This window comes from Leucoraja erinacea, chromosome 7 (assembly GCF_028641065.1).
Source record: "Leucoraja erinacea ecotype New England chromosome 7, Leri_hhj_1, whole genome shotgun sequence".
Classification (NCBI taxonomy): Eukaryota; Metazoa; Chordata; class Chondrichthyes; order Rajiformes; family Rajidae; genus Leucoraja; species Leucoraja erinaceus.
In genome coordinates this window covers 58,524,065-58,550,100 of record NC_073383.1, presented here as the reverse complement: position 1 = coordinate 58,550,100, position 26,036 = coordinate 58,524,065, and the positions used below count along the sequence as shown (strand labels likewise).

The 26,036-nt window shown below is 42.2% G+C and overlaps 1 protein-coding gene across 1 annotated transcript in view; it reads left to right on the top strand.

The window, feature by feature from the left end:
• Nucleotides 1-2,331: 2,331 nt before the first annotated feature.
• Nucleotides 2,332-26,036, top strand: part of si:ch211-246m6.5 (von Willebrand factor D and EGF domain-containing protein) — a 214,414-nt gene continuing 190,709 nt past the window's right edge. The window contains exon 1 of the mRNA XM_055638663.1: nucleotides 2,332-2,760. Within this exon, the coding sequence (XP_055494638.1) occupies nucleotides 2,661-2,760 (100 nt within the window). The 5' untranslated portion in view covers nucleotides 2,332-2,660. The remainder of the gene's footprint in view (nucleotides 2,761-26,036) is intronic.

The window sequence follows — 26,036 nt, the reverse complement described above, 5'->3', positions numbered from 1 at the left end:
ATGGGTAGGTGACATATTGTGTCAGGATTTTCACCAAATTCCTGGTCCACCATGAAGTAAAGCTCTCCTTCTGTAGCATGTGCATCCAGGCCATTTGCTATGGTTAGGTGTCCTTACTTCCCAGTCACAATCCCTTCTACTATCTCCAATGTTCCTGCTCTTCTTCGACTTCCCTTGCTGGCCTTCTACCCTCTCTGGATCTTTTTGTAGAATAAGGGTCCTAACCCGAAATGTCACCTATCCAAATGCACCAGGGATGTTGCCTGACCTGCTAAGTTACTCCAGCATACTGTGTCTTTCTTTGGTAAAGCAGCATCTGCAGTTCCTCATTTCTACTAATGTTGAGTGTCTGAATCACCTTCATCAGAACCTTTTAGATGGATAGACCATCTTTTAAACCATCCAAGTGACCATCTAAGTCCCAGCAAAAGTATTTGGATATTCAGAGGTGTCTTGGCAGCTACTGTGTGCTCCCATTGTAAATACATAATTCTGCAAATTTACCTGTCTACACTCAAAACATTAAAGCCAAGTAGGTAATTATAGACATTGTCACTGACTGATCATTACTGATCCATCATTATCAATTAATCTCCATCCTTTTCTTTTAGAATACCAGAATGTAAACCATCGAGTCCTGAAGATTTAATGACTTTTGGTTAATGACTAATGACTTTCATCTCCAATGAAAATGATTATTTTATTTACTTCATTATTATTAGAACCTATGTTTCTAATGAATATAGGTGTATTTTATGTGTTCAATTGTGAGCACGTGTTTTGCATTACAATCATCAGCTTATTCACTATTATAATTTGTTCCACTGAGGAAGCCACATTTACTTTTGCTGCTCCTTTCCTTTTCTAATGTCACCATTTATTTTTACATTTCTTGTCAGTTATTCACATTGTATTTGCTTCCTCCATGTGTCTTGTTCCTTGTTGGAATCTAACACACAACTAATTCTTTTGACATCTTTTCATTTTAACTAATCCTTAACTGCTTTAATTTATTTGTTCATGGGTAGTGGATATCCCTGGGAATGCCAGGATTTATTATCCATTCCTAATTGCCCCCAAACTGTGGCCAATAAGAGTAAATCACTCTGCAGGGTCTGGAATTACACTTCAACCAGACCAGATAAGGCTGATAGCTTCTTCACATGAATGACATTAGAGAATTAGATCAAGCTTATTTTTCAAAATCAGTAGCTGATTTATTTAAATTCCCCAGCAGGGTGGGATTCATGTCCCTGAGACAACGAGGCAATGTACACTTAGTAAGGACAGGTGAGGTTTTCTTTTATTGTGAGTTTTTAATCTCTAAATGAAATGTAAATTCATTGATAATCATAAAATATAGTTCGTATTGCTAAATTAACATTGGATAGTTTAATCTAATTTCTTAATTTAGTTTAAAGATACAGCGTGGAAACAGACCCTTCCGCTCACCGAGTCCACCCAGTCCAATGATCCCCACACGCTTACACTATCCGACACACACTAGAGACAATTTTACAATTGTACCTAGCCAATTAACCTACAAACCTGTGCGTCTTTGGAGTGTGGGAAGAAACCGGAGATCTAAACTAACTTTTGACTAATACTTACGTCATTGCCTTTATTCAGGTTCAAGGCTCTTGTTTTTGACTCCGATGTGTCATTCTTAGTGTAAAATCATCATACTATAATCACAATTCTCAAGAGACCCCCAATCCATGAGATTACTAATTAACATCCTAATTTACATAAAACAATGTAAAATATCCTTTTCCCTAGTTGATTCTGTGACATATTAATCTAAGAAATAGTTTTAAATACATTAAGAATCTGATCTTTAAACTACTTTAACAATTTGATTTGTCTAGTCTACTTGAAGATTAATATCTCCTCCAATTAGTGCATAACCTTTGTTGAGGGGTCCTCTTGATAATTGTATAAATCTGCCAATGGTATAATCAGTTTTATCTCTTATCTCCAAATTTACTAATTGCTTTGATATTTTGAGGTAAGATCATTTCTCTCAAGTGATTCTTTACCATCAGGGACCCAGCAACCACCTCATCCTTTCCATTTTGATTGTCTTTTCAAAATGTCAGTAGCATGGATGGTTGAGATCACAACATTTAATGTGCTCAAAATAATTCACTGTATTGAGAGGAATTTGTCTTCTATAAGGGACTGGTTTATTTTGCTATTTTTCAAATTGACGAATGATTCAATATGCTATTGCTTTTTCACCAGCCTGTTTAGGAAAATAAATGGAAACTAGTGTCCACATAGGAAAGCAGAGGAACTGGCCAATGCATAATAAATACGTTACTTTAAAGTAATTAATATGTTGAGGTGTAACTAACCATGGTAAAGCTGTGTGAAATATTCTGCATTTTAAATAGGTTTTTTTCCTACATCTGTCACTGAAGATTTTTATGGGCTGGACAGAGGAGCACGCTTTTCCTGTGTCGAAATGCTAATGTGGGATTGTTGTGAGCCCTCTGCAGGATTATTGCGATTTGACACCAGCCTGGATTGCATGGCGCCGACTGACTGCACTCGCTGACTTTCTGCAGCCTTTAATTTGATGGGATCCTGCGTGGAATCAACAAGGACTCCGCGGTTCGTGGGGAATAGCGTGGCGCTAATGAAAGGCTGAATTCACCATGGATCTCTTGTCTACCTTCTATCTGCCAAAACTATCTGGTCACTGTCAACTCTTTGGGCTTTTCCTTCTCAACGTGTATATATCTTCTGCGCAATTTGGTAAGAATAAGTTTGTGTAGTTTTTTTTAAATGTCTTTTAATGCAACTTTTGCATGATTGATAAATATTTCAGCACTTCAATTATTTTAAATGGGGAATGAGTAAATATATTTGTGAAATAACGCATGTTGTTGATATTACACCCCCGTGTTTGATCTCTCTGCATTATTAGAGTTGGCAGCTGTATTCTGCTTGACTTTAAACGCTTAGAAAAAAAAATCTACACGAGTATGTCAGTGGTAACTTTTCACCGTGGGGCAGTTTTATTACTGCCTTTTGTTGTACCTAAACCTGGGAGGTCACGGGCGCAACTTGCAGACAACGGAAAGGCGAATGAAAAGTTGAAAAGACATCAAACGAGGCTGCGGGTATTCCTTGTAATGAAAGGTGCTGGTGGCTGCAATGCTCGTGGTATGGGTAGGTTGGCATACTTGTTTTTGTTTAAGAGGGGGCTGCATACATGTATTTGTAATCTCAGAAGAATGATCTGAGAGATGTGATGAATTTGTCCAGATTGCAGATTTAATCAAAACAAAACTCACCGTTTTTCTCCGTAAGGTGTGGACCAGGCATAATATTAATCACCGCAGACGCCAGTGTCCTGATGTTGACGGGATTGTCAAAGTGTAAAAATCAGAAACTTTCCATTCCCAAACTCTTCAGCTGATTTATTTTTATTATCTTTGCTTAATTTCAGATACATATATCTTAAAAGTACACTAGATTGCGCACAACTGCAACCCAAAATACTGAAAGATGTGTTGATTGTTATAAAGACAAAGTTTTGAACAAACTTCAAGGCTCTTTAATGCATGTCATATATTCGCCCTCTTCTATTTTTCTTTAAATTTCACAATTTCCCGACCCCACAATTTCCCGACCCCCACAAATGGCGACATGAAATTTAAAGAAAAAACACTGTTTAATGTCTGTATTTGTGAACTAGAAACATTAAATTGTTTGAACATAACACTTCACCTTAAACAACACATGATAAAAAAGATGACATTACACCAGCAAGCCTCCAGGAAAATGTCCTCTGGTTACAAAGTTGATTGTAACCTATCAGACTACTGATAAGTAGCCAACATATTTCAGTACTAGTGTTAAAGAGGGAACTGCAGATGCTGGAGAATCGAAGGTTACACAGAAAAGCTGGAGAAACTCAGCGGGTGCAGCAGCATCTATGGAGCGAAGGAAATAGGCAACGTTTCGGGCCGAAACCCTTCTTCAGACTGATCAGGGGTGGGGGTGGGTGGGGACAAGAAAGGGAAAAGGAGGAGTAGCCGGAAGGCTGGAGGGTGGGAGGAGACAGCAGGGGAGCTGAGGAAGGGGAGGAGACAGCAAGGACTAACAGAATTGGGAGAAGTCGATGTTCATGCCCCCGGGGTGCAGACTCCCCAAACGGAATATGAGGTGCTGTTCCTCCAATTTCCGGTGCTGCTCGCTGTGGCCATGGAGGAGACCCAGGACTGAGAGGTCAGAGGCGGAGTGGGAGGGGGAGTTGAAGTGCTGAGCCACCGGGAGGTCAGCTAGGTTATTGCGGACCGAGCGGAGGTGTTCGGCGAAACGATCGCCCAACCTCCGCTTGGTCTCACCGATATAGATCTGCTGACATCTAGAGCAGCGGACGCAATAGATGAGGTTGGAAGAGATGCAGGTAAACCTCTGTCGCACCTGGAACGATTGCTTGGGTCCCTGAAAGGAGTTGAGGGGGGAGGTAAAGGGACAAGTGTTGCATCTGCTGCGGCCGCAAGGGAAAGTGCCCGGGGAGGGGGTGGACCGAGAGGGAAGGGAAGAATTGACAAGGGAGTTATGGAGGGAGCGGTCTTTGCGGAAGGCAGATATGGGGGGAGATGGGAAGATGTGGCCAGTAGTGGGGTCACGTTGGAGGTGGCGAAACTGACGGAGGATTATTTTTTGTATGTGATGGCTGGTGGGGTGAAAGGTGAGGACTAGGGGGACTCGGCCCTTGTTGCGAGTGCGGGGGATGGGGAGAGAGAGAGAGAGCAGTGTTGCGGGGTATGGAAGAGACCCTGGTGTGAGCCTCATTTATGGTGGAGGAGGGGAACCCCCGTTCCCTGAATAGTGAGGACATTTCAGATGTCCTGGTGTGGAACGCCTCATCCGTGGAGCAGATACGGCGTAGACGGAGGAATTGGGAGTAGGGGATGGAGTCCTTACAGGAAGCAGGGTGGGAAGAAGTGTAGTCCAGATAGCCATGGGAGTCAGTGGGTTTATAGTGTATGTCGGTTAGAAGTCTATCACCTGCAATGGAGATAGTGAGGTCAAGGAATGGTAGGGAAGTGTCGGAGATGGTCCAGGTGTATTTCAGTGCCGGGTGGAAATTAGTGTGTGAAGTGGATGAAGTCAGTCAGTTGTGTGCGGGTGCAGGAGGTGGCACCAAAGCAGTCGTCGATGTAGTGGAGGTAGAGGTTGGGGATGGGGCCCTGGTATGTATTGAACAAGGATTGTTCGACGTAACCTACAAATAGGCAGGCATAGCTGGGGCCCATGCGTGTGCCCATAGCTACGCCTTGTATTTGGAGGAAGTGGGAGGAGTCGAACTCGAAGTTATTGAGGGTAAGGACCAGCTCCGCTAGGCGGAGGAGAGTGTCAGTGGCTGGGTATGGGTTGCTTCTCTGGTCGAGGAAGAACCGGAGGGCTGTGAGACCATCGTGGTGGGGGATGGAGGTGTATAGTGATTGGACGTCCATGGTGAAGATGAGGGGGTGAGGGCCTAGAGAATTGAATGCGCGGAGACGACGGAGAGTGTCTGAGGTGTCTTGGACATAGGTAGGGAGGGATTTAACCAAGGGTGATAGGATGGAGTCAAGGTATTTGGAAATGAGTTCGGTGGGGCACGAACAGGCGGAGACAATGGGTCTTCCGGAACAATCTGGTTTGTGGATTTTAGGGAGAAGGTAAAATCGGGCTGTGCGGGGCTGGGGAACGATGAGGTTGGAGGCTCGGTCGGGTAGGGCATTGGAGTGGATGAAGTTGGTGATGGTGCTGGAGATGGTGGCCTGGTGCTCGTCAGTGGGGTCATGGTCCAGGGGTAAGTAGGAGGAGGTGTCCGATAGTTGGCGCGTGGCCTCAGCTTTGTAGAGATCGGCGCGCCAGACTACCACGGCACCTCCCTTGTCAGCGGGTTTGATAACCAAATCTGGGTTGTTGCGTAGTGAGTCGATGGCAGAGCGTTCCTGTGGTGAGAGATTGGAGTGAGACAGGGGAGTGGAGAAGTTGAGGCGGTTGATGTCGCGACGGCAGTTATTGATAAAAAGTTCTAAAGCCGGAAATTGGCCACGAGGGGGGTTCCACGAGGAGGGGGTGCGTTGGAGACGGGAAGGGGGGTCATCAGTGGGGGGCGAGGACTCCTTCCCATGGAAGAAAGCTGTGAGGCGGAGGCGACGGTAGAAGCGCTCCAAGTCGTGGTGTGCGCGGAATTCATTGAGGTGGGGACGGAGGGGGACAAAGGTAAGACCTCTGTTGAGGACGGACCGTTCGGTGTTGGAGAGGGGGAGGTCGGGGGGGATGGTGAACACTCGACAGGGATGGGGGTTGGGTCCGGAGGAAGGCAGGTGGGGACGGGCGATGTGTGGTGGAGGCGATGTGTGGTGGGGGGGTGGTGGGTGGTCAGGGGGTGGGGGGGTGTGAGAGGGCTGTGGTGTGGGTGGGGAAAGAGCAGGGGCCACACAGTTAGAGGGGGTGGGGGGAGGAGACTTACAGTTAGAGGGGGTGGGGGGAGGAGACTCAGTCGAACTGCCACTGAGGTGAGCAAGGCTGGGTCGACTGGCACTAGGACCCAGTGGAGTCAAACCCAGGAGAGAGGGAGTGAGCAGCGTGAGGGCTTCAGGCCCAGTGGAGAGTCCAGGCTCCAGGTAAGGCGACGGCTGTTGGTTGTAGGGCCCTGATGCAACTGAACAAGAGACCAGAAGGGAAGCGTACAAAGCATGTGTACATTTGTCATAACAAGAATGTGACGGAATGCATGATATTTGCGAAATTGCATGTTCAGGCTTCCTATCGACACCAAAAGAGGCACAGTTTTGGAGTAGCTCTGTGGGACAGAAAGCATCTCTGGTGAACATGGATAGGTGACATTTCGGGTCAAGTCTGGAGAAACTCAGTGGTGAGGCAGCATCTAAGGAGAAAAGGAGTAGGTGACGTTTTGGGTCAAGACCCTTCTTCAGACTGATTTGGTGGGGGGGGGGCTGGAAACAGAAAGGAAGAGGTGGAGACTGTAGTCTATGTGGGAGAGCTGGGAAAAAGGGAAGGTGGGAGAAAGCAAGGACTACCTGAAATTAGAAAAGTCAATGTTCATACCGCAGGGGCGTAAACTACTAAGCAAAATTAGGTGATGTTCCTCCAATTTGTGCTGGGCCTCACTCTGGCAATGGAGGAGGCCCAGGACAGAAGGGTCAGATTCAGAATGAGAGGGGGAGTTGAAGTGTTGGAGATGCAGGGGAAAGTACCAGAGGAGGGGGTGGTCTGGGTGGGAAGGGACATATTGACCAGGGAGTTATGTAGGGAACGGTCTCTACGGAAAGCAGAAAGGGGAGGAGATGGGAAGCTGTGGCCAGTGGTAAGATCTCGCTGGAGGTGGCGAAAATGTCAGAGGATTATGACATTGTAGGGAATTGAAGAATACAGTTGAACAGAGGGATCTGGGTATAACCGTGCATAGTTCCTTGAAGGTGGAATCTCGTATAGATAGGGTGGTAAAGAAAGCTTTTGGTATGCTAGCCTTTATAAATCAGAGCATTGAGTATAGAAGCTGGGATGTAATGTTAAAATTGTACAAGGCATTGGTGAGACCAAATCTGGAGTATGGTGTACAATTTTGGTCGCCCAATTATAGGAAGGATGTCAACAAAATAGAGAGAGTACAGAGGAGATTTACTAGAATGTTGCCTGGGTTTCAACAACTAAGTTACAGAGATAGGTTGAATAAGTTAGGTCTTTATTCTCTGGAGCGCAGAATGTTGAGGGGGGACTTGATAGAGGTCTTTAAAATGATGAGAGGGATAGACACAGTTGATGTGGACAAGCTTTTCCCTTTGAGAATAGGGAAGATTCAAACAAGAGGACATGACTTCAGAATTAAGGGACAGAAGTTTAGGGGTAATATGAGGGGGAACTTCTTTACTCAGAGAGTGGTAGCGGTGTGGAATGAGCTTCCAGTGGAAGTGGTGGAGGCAGGTTCATTGGTATCATTTAAAAATAAATTGGATAGGCATATGGATGAGAAGGGAATGGAGGGTTATGGTATGAATGCAGGCAGGTGGGACTAAGGGAAAAAAAGTTGTTCAGCACGGACTTGTAGGGCCGAGATGGCCTGTTTCCGTGCTGTAATTGTTATATAGTTATTATATGTTGTATGCGCCTGCTGATGGGGTGGAAGGTGAGGACAAGGGGGACTATGTCCTTGTTACGAGTAGGGGGATGGGGAGTAAGAGCAGAGCTGCGGGATATAGAGGAGACCCTGGTAAGAGCCTCATCTATAATAGAAGAGGGGAACCCACGTTTCCTAAAGAATGAGGACATCTCCGATGCCATGGTCTGGAACCCCTCATCCTGGGTGCAGATGTGGCGCAGATTATGGAATTGGTAGTAGGGGATAGAGGAAGCAGTGTGGGAAGAGGTTGAGGTTGCATTTAGTCGTAGAGTTGCACACCATTGCATTTGTACAACACTATGTCTATGCTAACACCATACAAATCCTACACCATCATTTGTTCCACATCCCTCTTTGCCTTGATCATTCAAATACCTGTCCAGATAACGCCACTGCCTCGTTTGGCAGTTCATTCCAAATGCCAACTACCTCTCTGTGCAAATAATTTAGATCTTCTTGAAACTTGTTCCCCATCACTTCAAACCTAGTCCTGTACTTTTAGGCATCCTACCATGGGAGACAGACACTGGTTGTTTGGTTCTCTAACAGATTCAGGAGTGATGGAGGATATTTCTAGTATGTAACCCAATCTTGGTCATATCTTGGCAGAAAAGGCTGAGTTGGTGTGCTCTATAGTCTAAAAAAAGCTAAAATCAACATTAATTTGTCAATAAGCTTGACTGGGCCTCGGCCAATTCCAGAACAAAACTTGCTGCATACTGTAGCCTGTAGAATTGGTTGCTCTTTCAGACTATATGCTTAACTTTGATATAAATCATCGTAAATATATTACAATGTGTTATTCAGGTACCAGTCAAATGGGCAAGAACAATGGAATTAATTAATCGAGCAGTGTTTGTTCCTGCAACATAACAGGTTGCCAAACCACCTTCTCCAGTGAGCCAGTAGTTTCTCTTGAATCAAAGTTTGGTTACATCATCTTCTCAGGAAGTTAAAGTTGAATGTAAAGTTTAGAATGAAAACCTGTGCCAGCTTTCTGGGCAAGGTACCTAATTGAACTTTGTGATCAAAGGGTCAGTGATTGTATGGATGCAAAATTAGGTAAGGGTCAGAACAGTGTGGTGGTGAATGGTTGTGCTTTAGGCTGGAGGGATCAGTGTATCAAGGAGAACACATTAGAGGGATCCAGGTTCCAAAGAATGCAGGATATTTGAGATAATAGTAAATCTCCTTTGAAGAAGTGTAGTTTAATAAACCATGCTGTGTCATTCTATATTTCATAATTGCATTGTTTCCTTAACAGTATATCACAAAGTTAAATCTTTGTTTAGAAATAGGTTTCGAATGATTAGGCATAATTATCAGAATTTGAAATCCAGGACAACTTTAAGGAGTCTAACACTTGACACAATCTTTGGCCCATTCTTTGGAAAATACTATACACGTGACCAGATATCATCACAAAGTAATACATTAAAACATTATTGTAAGAGATTAATTTTATTCTTTGCTATTTTCCTATCTACAGAACTATAATACATGTCTGCTAAAGATATGAACATTCCAGCTTTTTAAAATTTGCAGATTGGATAATGCTTCCATGTGATGTCACACACGTGACCAGTCGTATTTTAGCTCTGGTACACAAAAATGCTGGAGAAACTCAGCGGGTGCAGCAGCACCAATGGAGCAAAGGAAATAGGCAACGTTTCGGCCCGGAACTTTGCCTATTTCTTTCTCTCCATAGATGCTGCTGCACCCGCTGAGTTTCTCCAGCATTTTTGTGTACCTTCGATTTTCCAGCATCTGCAGTTCCTTCTTAAATATTTTTACCTCTGACCCTAAACAAACATTGTCAGCATAATATATAAAAATATGTACAGTAGAAAACAATACACCTGTAATGCTTTTGTGTGTGTGTATGTGTGTGAATGTCTTTCAAGATACTGCTGCTTACTTTAACAATAGCTGTCTTCAATAAAGGACTTTATTTTGTTGGTTATGTCTAATCTCAACGATATTATTTGCAACAATAACAAAAAAAAACATACCACGTATTGTCATTGGGAACGAGAGCTTGGTAATTGTCAGCGTTGTGACTGTGACAGGCAGAGCAAGTATGCCCCTGACATTGTTCTGATGCGCTAAGTTACAACATAGTCTGGTCTGGAAGCATCCATGATATGTATCACAATGAAATTGGCGGTAATTATCCAGTCCGTCACGTATTGATATTCCACCATCAACGAGATCTGCAGGAAGTGCTGCCTCAAGAAAGCAATCTATATCATCAAAGACAAACACCACCCTGGCCATGTCAGGTTGCTGCTGCCATTAGGAAGAATGTACTGGAGCCTGAGAACAATTATCTTCAGGTTCAAAAACAGCTTCGTCCAATCAACCATCAGGCCCTTGAAACCATCTTTCACAACCCAAACCACAACCCTCACCCAGTACTGAACTACTATGGACTTTACACTATAGAGGGTGCACCATGTACTTTGCCTTGTACAGTCATAGTCTAGTTTAACTGATACTTCATTGTACATTTATTAGTTGTTGCGAGTTGGTCAGGTGTGCCATGAATTCACAAGCTGCACATGTTGTTCTTCATGGCCCCCATAGAACCAACATAACTTAGACAAGCCTTTCTTTATAACTTGTAAGTAATGCAATTAATGTAACTCAAAAAGCAGTGGAAAGCAGAAGGTAGCTTTAAATTGATATATAATTTAATTACATCTTGAGATGAGAAATATTTGGGCATAATTGCTCAGGAAGCATAACAGAAGCAAAAATATTTGGGTGGTATGTTTTGATTTGACGTCCTCTGATCTTCCCATCGGCTTTGGTAAGAAGTAGCTGTGTTAACTGGTGGCTGCATCCTATGATAATAGATCATTTCCTTGTGCTAATTTTACTTGGAGCATTTTTTTTTTTAAATGTCAGAAATGTTCATTTTAAATGTACATATCTCCTGCAGACATTATTAACCTCAGTGATCCATTGTTATGCAGCCTGTACCTATTAATCATTCATGGAATACAAGATTATAAACCAATTTCTACAATGAATTGATCATTTGCCTTTTATTATGTAAATCATATGCAAAGAGTGTTTTAAAAGAATGGATAAATGAATGAAAATTGTACATAAATTTAAAAAATACAGATCTCTGATATTAGAAACATTGTGCATATCTTTTTTTGGGGGAATTTGAATTCCCTCAGAGAAAATGATATTCACAGTCTTACTTGTTAATACGGTTACGGTTAATTATTGTAAAATAAGCTTACCTTTGAAAGGCTTACAAATTGTTGCCACCTATTTTATAAGACCCACACACACCCCTTCAATGCATTGAATAGAAATGCAATGTAATATGATTTGTGATCTATGATCCATTAATTGGCTTCCTGATGTTTCCTGGCCTCCTTTGTAGATTGTTTTATCTTTATCCATTCATTGCAGTTAAAATTTTATAAAAAATATATAATTTAACTAAAAACAACTTTGTTTCCTTTGGATTTTGAAAATTGTTTCAATGGCTTGCAGGTCAATGGTCTCTCACTTCCAGTTTTTAGAGATCTGCAAGAAATGTTTGTTTGGTTCTTAATTAGTCTGTGATCAATAGTGTTTTGGTAATGACATCCCAGTTATCAAAATTGGTTTATTACAGTTGTTAAAAAAAAAATTGTTTGAAGTAGTTGGCAGCAACTTAAAATTCCTTTCAGTTGTCATTAAATTTGCTGCACAACTCAAATCCCCAAAGTCTCTTGACTCTTATGATCCTGTATCTATGTTTCTTTTTCTGATGTTTTAACAAGATGCAATCCAGTATAAATTGACTGTTGACAAGTTCAAAGGAAGCCATGTATTCTACAGGAAATGCTGGAACAAACCAATTCTGCTGATAGCAATTTAAGAAATGAATCTTGGTATTTTTTTTTTTTCATTTAAATTTTTATTGATTTTTAAGAGATTTTCAAAACAGTGCAACACCATCACCATGAATAAAACAAAGTAAGAAAAACAGCAATCAAAATAAAAAAAAAAGTAGATGGGGGGGGGAAAGTAAATAAAAAAAAAAAAATTGGAATAAGACCATGTGGTTCACTTACCAAATTAAAAAAAGAAAAACCATTACATTGATTAGTTATCTGGAGATAATTCAACATTCATACAAACATACCATCTAGTTCTATATAACGCAATCTTCCCATATCTAGCTCGGCAATTATCTAATTGGTGTCATGGCTCAAATAAACAGTCCATTTTTCCCAGATCTTCTCAAATGAATTCTCCTTGACTCTCAAGGAATATGTCAATTTCTCCATATTAAAGATGTCTAGCACAATTTCTAACCACTGTTCCTGTTTTGGACTTTTTTCATTAAGCCACTGCCTGGTAATGGCCTTCTTACTTGCTGCAAGCAAAACTTTAATCAAATATGTATCTTTTATTTTTACACTATCTTTAATACACCCCAGATACATCACAGGGCAGGTATTTGGGATTTTATAACCCAAGATATTATTTACAGCTGCATTCACATTTTCCCAGTATGGCCTTATCTTTACACAGTTCCAGAAAATATGCGAGTGGTCTGCCTCCGTACTCCCACACAGCCTCCAACAGTGTTGTTGGACAGCAAGTTGTCTGCTTTTTATTTTGGGTGTTATAAAAAAAAGCGAGATAGATTATTCCAGCAAAATTCTCTCCATACAAGTGAGCTTGTGGTTGAACATTGTGTTTCACACATTTGATACCATTCTTCTTCTGTTATTTGAATCTTTAATTCTGCTTCCCATTTTGTTTTTATGTAGAGCGTTGATTCTCCCCCGCTTTCCACCAGAGCTTGATAGAAAGCAGAGATGACCCGAGACCCCTTCTCTTTGTATGCATCCACAATCACCTTGATCACATTATTTGAAGTTTCATCTAGTTCTGGCCTTATCTCTTTAATAAAGTAGTCTCTTAATTAAAAGTATCTAAAAAAATCTTTGTTTTCGAGACCATACTTTGACTTTAAATCTTGGAAGCTCATAAACTCGCTATTTTCTGAAACTGTATACATTGCCGTTATGCCTTTTTGTGCCCATTCTTTGAATTTTGAATCATACACCCCTGGCTTAAACTTTGAGTCACATGCGAACCACTTCAATGCGTGAACCCCTCTTTTTAACTTGTATTTTTCCATTGTAACATTCCATATTTCTAACGTAAATGCTACTATTGGATCCATAGCATGTCTCAAAGCCCCTCTCAGATATTTGTCTCCCACCAAAATCTGGGTCTGGTAACCCTGTATCTCCCTTTCCATTTCTTTCCATCGAGATTCATAATCAGGTCTACACCAACAAGCCAGAGGTCTGAGTTAAGCTGCATAAAAGTATTTCTTCAGATTTGGTAAAGCCATTCCACCCTTGCTTTTCGGCAGTTGAAGTGTTGTTAATTTTATTCTTGGTTTTTTTGCTATTCCAAATGAATCTAGAGATCATTTTATCCCAGGCTATGAATTTATCTCGGGGAACATTAATTGGGAGAGATTGGAATAAATATAGTAGTTTAGGTAGGATATTCATTTTTACCGTTTGTATTCTGGTACTGAAGTCTAGAGGAAGGGTCGACCACCTCTCAACATCCTTTTTGATGTTTTCTTCAATTTTGTTATTAGTTTCAAACAAGTTGGAAAGTGTTTTGGTTATAGTTACACCAAGATACTGCATCGTTTTTGAGTTCCATTTCAGATTATATGCATCTCTGATTTGTTGGGATGGAGAATAATTGAATGAAAGAATTTGTGTTTTTGTTATATTCAATTTATACCCTGAGTAGTATCCATATGTTTCAAATAGGTTCATTAGATTTGGGAGACATATATCTGGCTGTTCAAGAAAAATAATGATATCATCAGCGAAAAGACCAATTATATGTTCTTTTCCCCCTATTTTGACCCCCTGCAGGTCTTCTCCCTGCCTTATTGCTTGTGCTAAGGGTTCGATATACAAAATGAAGAGAGTAGGAGAAAGACAGCATCCTTGCCTTATGCCCCTCTCTAACTGGATCTTTTTTGATATGTTTCCATTTACCTTAATCCTAGCTGTAGGCTCCTGATATATTGTTTTAATACACCGAATTGCATCTTCATTGAAATCAAATCTCCTCAGTACTTCATATAAGAATACCCAACTAACACTATCAAAGTCTTTTTCTGCATCTAAACTGACCAGGAGCATATTTGTATCATTTTTTGTGTATTATCCACGATGTGGAGGGTTCTTCTAATATTATCCTGTGTTTGACGCCCCCGAATAAATCCAGTTTGGTCTTCATTAATCAGATCTGGTACAAAAGTCTCGAGTCTTTTGCAAATGATCGAGGTAAATAGTTTGTAGTCTACATTTAAAATTGAGATTGGCCTGAATTTTTTACATTGCTCTTTGTCTTTGCCTTCCTTGGGTAAAATGGTAATAATTGCTTCCTTCCATGATGGGAGAGCCCTGCCCTCTTTAAGGGTCCAGTTAAAGCAAGACAGGAGCAGAGGTGTTAGCTCTTTCTTAAAGGCCTTGTACCATTCTGGTGGAAACCCATCGCTGCCTGGTGATTTACTAGCCTTGAGTCTACTGATTGCAGCTTCTAGCTCCTTAACCGTAAATTGTGACGTAATGGTATTATTTTGTGTCTCACCAATGGATGGCAGATCAAGTGAGTTAAAAAAAACTTCTCATTGTCCTTTCATCAGCTGATGGTGGTTTAGAATAGAGTTTCTTATAGTATTCTTCAAATATTCTTTCTATCTCATCTGGCTCATGTGATAATTGATAATTTTAGGATCTCTTATTTTATGAATTGTATTAGAGGCCTGCAGTTTACGCAGGAGTCTGGCCAGGAGTCTAGTTGCTTTTGGACCTGCTTCATAATAGGTCTGCTTTACGAATCTTGCCCTTTTTTCCATATCTCCCCTGAGGATCTCATCTCTCTCTCCCCCCTTTTTTCCTTAATCTGTTTTAGTACCAACTGATCCTGTATGTTTTTATGTTTTTTCTCCAATTCTTTCAGTTTTTCTACTTTATGTTCATACGTAGCTAGCCAGGCCTTTTTTTGTGATGATGTCAGGGCGATCAGCTTTCCACGTATAACTGCCTTCATAGCATCCCACAGTATTACAGGATCCACATCCCCGTTATCATTCTCTTCTATGTACCTTTTTATCTCTTCCCTTATTTGTTCCACATTTGTCTTATTATTCAAAATACCCACATTGAGCCTCCAAACAGCATTTATTTTTCTACTATTCAGGTGTACTGTCAAGCTGATCACACTGTGATCAGATACATCTGCCACCCCGATTTTACACTCTGTGATCCTGTGACTTTCACCCGTATTCATTAAAAAGTAGTCAATCCTGGAGTAGACTGAGTGAGGTACTGAATAGTGTGTGTAGTCCCTTTCTAAAGGGTGAAGTTCTCTCCAAACATCAATTAGGCCCATTTCCTGCACTGATGTGTTAATAAACTTGGTCAGTTGCATCTTGGGTTTTTTTAGGCTTGTTGTATCCAAATTATGATTCATGACCACATTGAAGTCCCCTCCACATATCAAAATACCTTCAGTTTCTAAAGCAATAATATCAAACAGAGTTTTGAAAAAACATTTGGTACTCTCTGGGGGGGGCATATACATTGATCAGTGTCACAACTTTGTTTTCCAACTTTCCTTTAACTAATACATACCTTCTCTCTTTGTCCCTAACTTCTTTATGGCATTCAAATTGGACTGCATTTGTAATAAGGATAGCCACTCCCCTCTTTTGGCTAGTTTTATAGGAACTATAAAATGCATTTCTAAAGCCAAAGCGTTTTAGTTTCTCATGTTCTTGATGATGCAGGCGGGTTTCTTGTTAAAATAGAACCTGGGCCTTTTCTTTTTTCAGTTTAGCCAGGACCTTGCTCCTTTTAAATGGATTATTCATCCCATTTACGTTGAGTGACATCAATTTGATAGTATTACGTGACATTTAATTTACCTACTCCTGTCTTGCATTCATAAATCTCCAGATAACTTGAAACTGTGCAGGTCTGAACATCTGGACAACATGTGCCAAATAAAAAAAATAAAATAAAAGAAAAAACAGTTGACTTCCAAGTAAGGGTGATTCCTTTCCACCCTGAGTCCCCATTGGCAGGTATAGGGGAAAGCCTCCTCCCAGAGGGCCCCTCACTAGAGGTGAAACACTTCATTTCACGCATCCTAGTATCGTCCAACGTCATCCGTAGCACTTATTTTTTAGTCCAAAAGAATTTGTGACACAATAAAAGCTAGTTGGATGGGGTCTGCTCAGACTCCTGTAGTCACTCTCTTGCTGTCTCACTCTCATCTTCGCTCCTCTTTCCAACTCTCTGCCATGTCAAAACCTGGAGAAGACGCTCCATCTCTGGGTCTGCCAGCTCCTCAACGCTGTAATCAGGTGTCTCCACGGAGTAGCCTCTCCTCCTCAGCTCCTGCGCTGCATCTTGTGCACTATGATATGTGCATGGTCCTGAGTCCCAGTGAATACGCAACTTGTCCAGTGGGGTCTGGAAGCGGACACCTCTCTCCTTCAGGGCCCTCTTTATTCCCTTATATGCCTTGCGCTTCTGGACAACCTCCGTTGCATAGTCGTGGTCAAATGATAGACGTCGCCCATCAATCATTATCTTCTTTCCCCAGGCCTTTTTCAATACCATTTCTTTGGTATTAAACTCCAGGAAATTTACCACTATAGACCTAGGTGGTGAATTATCTTCCGGTTAGCGAGCCAAAGCTCTGTGCGCGCGCTGGATCCGTACGTTGGTGTCCGTTGTTATTACGAGTTCAGTTTTTAAAAGTTGCTCCACAAATTCAGACATAGATTTGCCTTCTTTCTTTTCAGGTACGCCTTGGATGCGAATGTTATTTCGTCTAGACCGTCCTTCCAAATCAGTCAGTTTTTCTTGCATGGCTTTCTGTTTTTTCATAGATTTAAACAGCACATTTTTCACAGCCATGTTAATTGTCTCAGCCTCTTCAATTCGTGCTTCAGCTTTGTTTAGTCTAGTTTCATGGGCGTGGATTTGTTTGGAGTTTGCAGAAAGTTTATGATAAATTTGTTGCTTCAGTACTCTGAGTTTGGTTTTCATGTCTTCTTTGATTTATTCTTTAAATTTATGTAAGTCCACTTTATATTCAGTCCTGAAGTCATGTATTTCCTTACTGATATTGTGTAGCATTGAGCGCACGGTTTCTGCTGAGTCATCTTTTGAGCTTTGTCCATCCGGTGAATTCTTTCTTTTTCGTTCGTCACGTTTCTTTTGACTTCTAGTTGTCGCTCCCCCACTCATTCCAAAACAGAAAACTGTGAATTATGTAGCAATTAGTGAGTTAAGGGAGGCTAGTTTTATACTTGCTATCGGGAGCTCGAAATTAAGCAGCCATCTGCTTGCGTCGTCACCGGAGGTTCGAATCTTGGTATTTTTAATAGCAATCTTCAGTACTAGCTAATAACGGTTTGGTAATATAGATTGATAGCAATTTTTAGCAAGTGCTAGCCACTAAAGGTTCATATAGTATGGATGACTAGGTCAAAATCCCAGCAGAGAAGCTGGGAAACTTGAATGAAAGTAAACAAATAAATAAGGAATGTATGGTGTATTAATTAAAATGACCTTGAAGCCACCAGATAGTTGTTAAAATACTTCTGGTTTATTGTTGTTTCCCATTCCGATTCACACGCAATTGTTCTATAAAAGGGCCTAGCAGTCCTCTTAATTAAATAGGGACAAATGGAGAAGGATTAGCATGTCAACAATATCAATGTCCTGTGAATGAATGAGTAAAAGCAAACATGAGACACTCTTCGGGTAGACAGGATCACACAATTTTTTTTTTTGGTGTGAATCTGCAGGTATATTAAATTCCCCCCATATGTTGCAAACCATCTTAAAAGAGCCATAAAGTGAAGATATCAAGTCAGTGTCTGAAAGCGAGTTTGTAATGACTGTAATGAAATTTTAGATACTGACTATGCATCTTCTCAATATGGATCTGTAAGATGATGTACTGTCCAATTACTCCGTGGGGGGGGGGGGGGGGGGGGGGGGGGGTGTGGGGTGGGGGGGGGGGGGTGGTGTGTGTGGTGGTGACAGCTAGTTACCCAATTGTAGCTAATTACAACATTCAATTACTAGATCTAAACATCTATCCATTTCTTAAGAAAAGATTACCATTTTTAAATAGCCTAAGTGTCCAAATAACATTCACACAAGAATTCACAATATAACATGATTTTTAAATCTCATTGTCATGGATTTATAGGCCAAATGGAAGGAATTTAGTGTTTAATTCCCATAAATTAATGGCCATTTAAATCATCTTGCGAGTGGGTTTTTGAGGAACGCGATCGATTGGAACGTTGCGGTTGCGGTGAATTTAAACCCCATATCGGCAGGAAAAATACTGCCGGCTTGTATGGGTCCTAAATCACCGTTTGCAATGTAAAATGTGGATTAAAGGCATCCTAAGAAGCAATTTAAACATAAAATAAACGGCTTTCCTTTACCTGTCCCGTACATGAAATCCGTCCCCGTTGTCGGCATTCATGGCTTTAGAAGCTGATTTTTAAATTACTCCAGTACTGAAATTGTCGGACAATTTAAAAAAAAATAAAATTAAAAAAATAAATAAATAAAAAATAAAAAATTCACAGAACGGCCGTTGGAACAATTCTTCAGCAAAAGCTTGCACTCCAAGAAAATATATCCAGGACAGGTAGGAGAAAAAACACATTTAAACCCCCTCCCCCCCTCAAAGGCGCCAAAGTCGCACACACGGCCAGTGGCAGAACTGCAGCGTCGCTGAAGGTAAGTTTTGTAACATACCTAGAACATGACAGATTAGGTATGGGGAGAATGTTTCCTCTGCTTTGGTGTGAGGATTATGGTTTTAGGATAAGACATGTAGGACCATGACAGGGAGATATTTCTTCACTTTATCTGCTCAATTTATAAAATTATTTCTCACAGATTGAGTTTGAAAAGACATAACTCAGAAAATTGATGTCAAATCGTAGAGATTGGTCACATTGACCTTGGTAATGCCTTGGTAATGCTTATGACAAGGTTCTGAATACTAGGCAAGTTCAGAAAGTTGAGGGATTGAGTATAATACTTGGGACATTGTGCCATTTGTAATTAAAGATTATGTACAGTTCTGGTCACCACACTTCAGGAAGGATGTGGTAGCAATTGAGAGAGGATTAAAGGCTTTTGCCTCCATCACAGTGAGGAGGTGCTTGGTGAACTCACTGTGGTGGATGTTAATTTGTGTTTATTGTATGTTTTGTTATTTATTGTTACTGTGTATGACTGCAGGCAACGTAATTTCGTTCAGACCAAAAGGTCTGAATGACAATAAAGGAATCAAATTCAAATTCAAATATTAAGAAAGGCATGGATAAGGTAGATGGACAGAATCATTGTTCAGGGGAGTCTACAAATAGATGGCACTGATTTTATAGGACCAACTTTTGGAGGGGTGTGGCAGATGCTGCAAACTGCAAGAATAGTATTACATAACGGTATGAACATTAAAATCTCCAACTTCAAATAATAGACCCACCCCCATTCTCTATCCCTCGCCCAGTCTATGCACTCACACCAACCCCTCTCTGCAATAAATAAATAAAATCTATACAGCAGGATATAGATCAGTTGGACAGTTGGACAGAGAATGGGGTTCTTTGAACATGGGGTTAAATGAGTTTTAATCAGGATAAATGTGAGGTGATATATTTTGGGATATTATATGCAAAAACAAAATATACAGTTAATAACGGGACCCATTGTAACATTGGTGTGCAGAGGGGTGAAAGTTTCCGGTACCCTGAATGTGGCAAAACAATTGATAAAGAGAGCATACGGCATGCTTTGCTTCATCTGTTGGTGATTGAGTGTAAAGTTAGTAAATCATGTTGTAGTTGTACAAAACTTCAGTTCAGCCACATTTGCAATTTTGTATGCCTTTCTGGTTCCACAGTATAGGATGCTGACACTTGTCCCTCCATGGTGTATTAATTGACATGTCGAACAAAGACTTTAAATCAAGGATTAGTGCAGTTTAAATTTTATTAGCACTCAAGTTACTTAAGAACGCATGCAAGCCACTGACTTCTTTAAAACTTCACATTTGATTTACTGTTGGAGCTTATCACGTCTTTTAGTAAATCACATTTTGGACTTGAATACAAGCCATACAAATGAATTGGCTAGATTCACTCTGCTGATAGGGGAGTAGTCTTCTCTGAGCCTCAAAATAGGGCCCCTCTTCTTGAGATGGTGTTCCTGGGTTATTGCCACCAATATCTTGGACTGACCTTTTGTACGTTTGTTCGTAGAACATAGAACAGTACAGCACGGGAAAAGGCTCTTCGGCCCACAATGTTTGTGCTGAACATGATGCTAAGTCAAACTGATCTCTTCTACCTGTACATGATCCACATGCCTCTATTCCCTGCACTTCCATGTGCCTATCTAAAAGCCTCTTAAATGCCACTATTGTATCTGCCTCCATCACCAACAGAAGTGTTGCAGACCACAACCACTCTCAGGGTAAGAAAAACCTTGCCCCGTACATCTGCATTAAACTGTCCCTCTCTCGTCTAATAGCCATGGGCTCTAGTGTTGAATATTTCCACCAAGGGAAAATGGTTCTGATTGTCTACACTATCTATGCCTCCCATAATTTATATACTTCTATCAAGTCTCCCTTCAACACAGTAAACAGAGAAAATAATATCTGTGCCACGCCCTTCGGTCTCTGCACACATGGAGAAGAAGCACAGCCAGGTGGTCAGATTTTCCAAATTGCGGGCATGGGCAGCAGCCTCGCCAACAGTCTGTCTGTCTTTTCATCTTTTTTGTTATTTTTAGTGCGTTTTAAAAGTATGTGTTAATGTTCTCTGGTTTGTTTTAAGTGGGGTTGGGGGAAACTATTTTTCAATCTCTTATCTTACCGGAGAAGCGGCTGTTTTCCGGGTCGTATCTCCCGTCGCTCTGCGGCCTAACATCATGGAGTTAGGCTCTGCGGCCTAACATCATGGAGCTGGCAGCCTTGCTCGAGACTGACTTTGAGCCCCACCGCGGTGCTGTGTACTTACCATCGGAACCTGCGATCCCTTGCCTGGGATTGACGCTCCAACCACGGCCCGCTGATTTCATCATCGAGGAGCTTGCAGTCTCGGGTAGAGATTGATATCTGGAAGCTCAAGTCGCAGAAAGTTCGACCAGCCCCGACCCAGGGTCCGATCGCCTGACACGGGGGAGCTGAGATCCTCCGATGCGGGAGCTTGATCTACCCCGATGCGGAGAGCTCGACCGCTGGCTTGCGGGAGCCAAGATCGGCCCAACAACGGAAGGTTTGAGTGCCCCGACCACCAGAGAACAAAGAAGGGAAGAAGCTTGAATTTTTTTTTACCTTCCATCACAGTGAGGAATGTGGGGGAGTCGCTTTGGTGGATGTTCATGTTAAAAATTTATTTGGGTGTCTTGTTGCTCTTTATTGGTATGACTGTATGGCAAATCAAATTCCTCGTATGTTGCAAAACATACTTGGCTAATAAAGTACTATAATGATTATGATCCTGCACTCAAATTCACTTGGACCATCTCTGACACCTCCCTTCCATTTCTTGATCTCATCGTTTCCATCACAGGAAATAGACTGAAATAGACAGGAAATGACGTCTCTATTACAAACCCACTGACACCCACAACTCTCTCGACTGCACTTTGTCCTACCCTGCTTCCTGCAAAGACTATCCCTTTACTCCCAATTCCTCTGTCTACACCACATCTGTGCCCAAGATGAGGTGTTCTATGCCAAGACATCCGAGCAATCCTCATTCTTTAGAGAATGGGGGTTCCCCTCTCTCATCATAGATGATGCCCACAATCGTGTTTCCTCGGTACACCGCAGCTCCGCCTTTGCTCCCCCTCCTTCTTGTCACAACAAAGACAGAGTTCCCCTAGTTCTTACCTTTCGCCCGATCAGCTGTCACATACAACACATAATCCTCCGACATTTGTGCCACCTCCAACAGGATCTCACCACTAGTCACATCTTCCGATCTCCACCCAGGGCCCGATTTAGATGAAGAGAGGCCCTAAGCTATTTCACTTGTGAGCCCCCCCCCCCTTTCCCAATCCCCCACCCCCACGACTAGAGTACCATGACTACCCAACAGTGACGGTGTGACACTTTTAGGTCCTACTGTATGTTAAACAGTGACATACTGTAATTAAAAGTTGGTTTTAAAATACATATTGGATTCACCGCGGAGCGGGCGATGCCTTACCTGGATCACCGTTTGAAGTTCTGGAGTGTTGGGCTTGCTGCTTCAACATCATGGAGCTGTGATTTGCGGAGCTCCCAGCCTCGGGCCGTGCTGACTTTAATATTGCGGAGGGGGTAGGGGGTATGAATACTGTATTGTGGGTGGAGAAGAGCTGGGGTGACATGGTTTGAGGGGAATGGGGAAGATCCAGTGGAACAGCCACTGAGGTTACCAGGGTTGTGGGGGGGGGGGGGGGGGGGGGGGGGGCTAGCACTAGGACCCAACGCAGTCAAACCCAGGGGAGTTGGAGTTAGCAGCGTGGAAACTTCAGGCCCGGTGCTGAGTCCAGGCTGCCTGTAAGGCGACGGCTGCGGGGTGCTGAAGGGCGGTGGAGTGGCCATGGTCAGCAGGGAACAAGTAGGAGGTCCCGGTAGGCGGATGGTCGGTGGGTGAGGTGAATAGGGCCACCCCCCAGATCTCAAGGCCCTAAGCTTGTTGTCTAGTTTATACGTAAATCCGGCCCTGTCTCCATCCCTTTCTACCTTCTGCAGAGAGTTGCCTCTGCAACTCCCTGGTTAACTCATCCCTTCCCACCCAAACCACCCCCTGCCCAGGTACCTTCCCCTGTAACAGCAGATGATGTAACACCTGTCCCTATACCTCCTCCCTCGACTCTGTCCAGGGACCCGGACAGTCCTTTCAGGTTAGGCAGAGGTTCACTTGCACCTCCTCCAACCTCATCTACTGTATCAGTTGTTCAAGATGTGGACTTATACATCGACGAGACCAAATGTAGACTGGGTGATTGTTGTGCTGAACACCTTTGCTTAGTCTGCCTGGACCTAACTGATCTCCCGGTTGCCAAACACTTTAATTCTTCCCATTCGCACACTGACCTTTCTGTCCTAGGTCCTTGTTCATCAGTCTATGAATGTAATCATTCAGGTACAGCAGGCAGTAAAGAAAGCGAATGGCATGTTGGCCTTTATAACAAGGGAGTCAAGTATACGAGCAAAGAGGTCCTTCTTGCAGTTGTAGAGAGCCCTAGTGAGACTACACCTGGACTATTGTGTGCAGTTTTGGTCCCCTAATTTGAGGAAATACTTTCATGCTAATGAGGGAGTGCAGTGTAGGTTTACAAGGTTAATTCCCAGGATGGCAGGACTGTCATATGCTGAGAGAATGGAGCAGCTGGGCTTGTACACTCTGGAGTTTAGAAGGATGAGAGGGGATCTTATTGAAACATATAAGATTGTTAAGGGTTTGGACACGTTAGAGGCAGGAAACATGTTCCCGATGTTGGGGTAGACCAGAACCAGAGGCCACAGTTTAAGAATAAGGGGTAAGCCATTTAGAACGGAGACGAGGAAACACTTTTTCTCACAGAGAGTTGTGAGTCTGTGGAATTCTCTGCCTCGGAGGGCGATGGAGTCCGGTTCTCTGGATACTTTCAAGATAGAGCTAGATAGGGCTCTTAAAGATAGGGGATCTGGGGAGAAGGCAGGAACGGGCTGATTGGGGATGATCAGCCGTGATCACATTGAATGGCGGTGTTGGCTCGAAGGGCCGATTGGCCTGCTCCTGCACGTATTGTCTATTGTCTCCATTGTCAGAGTGAGATGAACCACAAATTGGAGGAATAGCATCTCATATTTCGCTTGAGCAGCTTGACCAGCAGCATTGGTATGATTATTGATTTCTATAACTTCAAGTAACCCTGGCCTTCCCTTTCTCTATCCCTCCCCCATCCAAATCGCACCAGCTTCTTGTTTTCACCCACCAAACGTTTAACAATGGCCTGTTTCTTTTATCATCGATACTTGTTTGCATATCTTTCATTCATTGTTCTATATCTCTGCATCATCATCTAGATCTCTCCTTTCCCTTTCCCCCTGTCTTTCAGTCTGAAGAAGGGTCTTGACCTGAAACATTTCCCATTCCTTCTCTCCAGAGATGCTGCCTGTCCCGCTGAGTTACTCCAGTTTTTTGTGTCTATCTTCCTGAGTTGATCCCAGTTAATGAAGTAATTCTTTGGCCATGTATTTATGCCAACATTTTTTAAATTGCTATTTGTCATGGAAATAGATTCATAACTGACAATACAGTTTGAAACTGGTTCACCGACCATGACTTTGGTGGAAATCAAGACTGTGTGTACAGACATATCTGTGTGTTTCAGAAACTAATGAGAGTGGCTGAGAGCAGATCATTTTCTGTCAACCGTGTTAGGTGTCTGTCCCTTAGAGAGTGTGAAACAAAAAGGAGGAAAGAACACGAAAAGGCTGTCCCTTGCATTTCACATGTACAAAATTAACGGTTACTATTCCCCAATTACTGTTACAATCTTTCAGCTTTTCAATGTGGTGTCATTTGATTAGTAGGCTATAATTGGAACAAATTTGCAAATTTGCTGCGAGGATTACCTCAGGGATTTAAAAATTGTACGAATGCTGTGTGAATTTTAATGAAAGGTGCACAAGGATCAATGTATTCTTTCTGGTGTCAGATCACCTCCTCTGAGTTTAGGCAATATTACAAAGAAAATTTAAAGCTCCTTTTATTTAAACCATTTCCTCAACTCATTCCAAAATGTTTTATAGAGAACAATTATCTGCAGTGTGGTTACTGGTGCGTGCTGGCAAATAAATTGTACAGAGCAAGGAACAACAGCTAAATACCCTATTCTGGGTCTGTAGAATGGTCCCGGACAGAAACGTCACCTATCAATGTTCTTCAGAGGTGCTGCCTGACTCATTAAGTTAATCCAGCATTTCGTGTCCTTTTGTGCAAACCGACATCTGCAGTTTTTTTGATTTTATTCTTCAACCTTTTAAGTTGTATAGGCTGTTTTCGACAATTGATGTCCAGGTCCAACAAGAAATCTCCCGTGCTTTAAATTGTGTTCTGGTATGTTTTATTTTAAAAATCTAAACAATCTCATCATCTGAGCCAATAGTTAGTGCCTCTGGCAGTAAAATATACACTAGTCGCTGAGCTGAAATGCCAGTGTGGATTGTGCATTCTATTCCTGGAATGGGACTACTTGAACAGAGCCACATTTGCTGGGCAGTAACCATTTCCAGCAAGGGTGTGACTAAGCACGCATCCTTGCTAGCTCCCTTTGATATTTAACAGCATTATGGGCCTGTCTTAGGCAACTTTTTAGGCGAGTGCAGGGAACTCTGCGCTCACTTCATGATCGCCACATTGTCGTCACATGTTCGCTGGTGGTCTCTAATGAGTCTCCTTCATGGTCACGAGGAGCTCCTGCATTCTGGGAACGCGTCACGGCCTCAGTATGGTCGCCATAAGTTTTTCAACATGTTGAAAATCCCCCCCCCCCTTCTATGTAGGTCCCTTGCAGTCAGAAACAAGTGAATTGATCATGGGGAACAAAGACATGGCAGACTAATTGAATAACTATTTTGGTTCTGTCTTCACTAAGGAAGACATAAATAATCTGCCGGAAATAGCAGGGAACCAGGTGTCAAATGAGATAATTTTTCAAACTCTTTAGATTCTGGAGTAGTTCCTAAGGATTGGAGGGTAGCTAATGTAACCCCACTT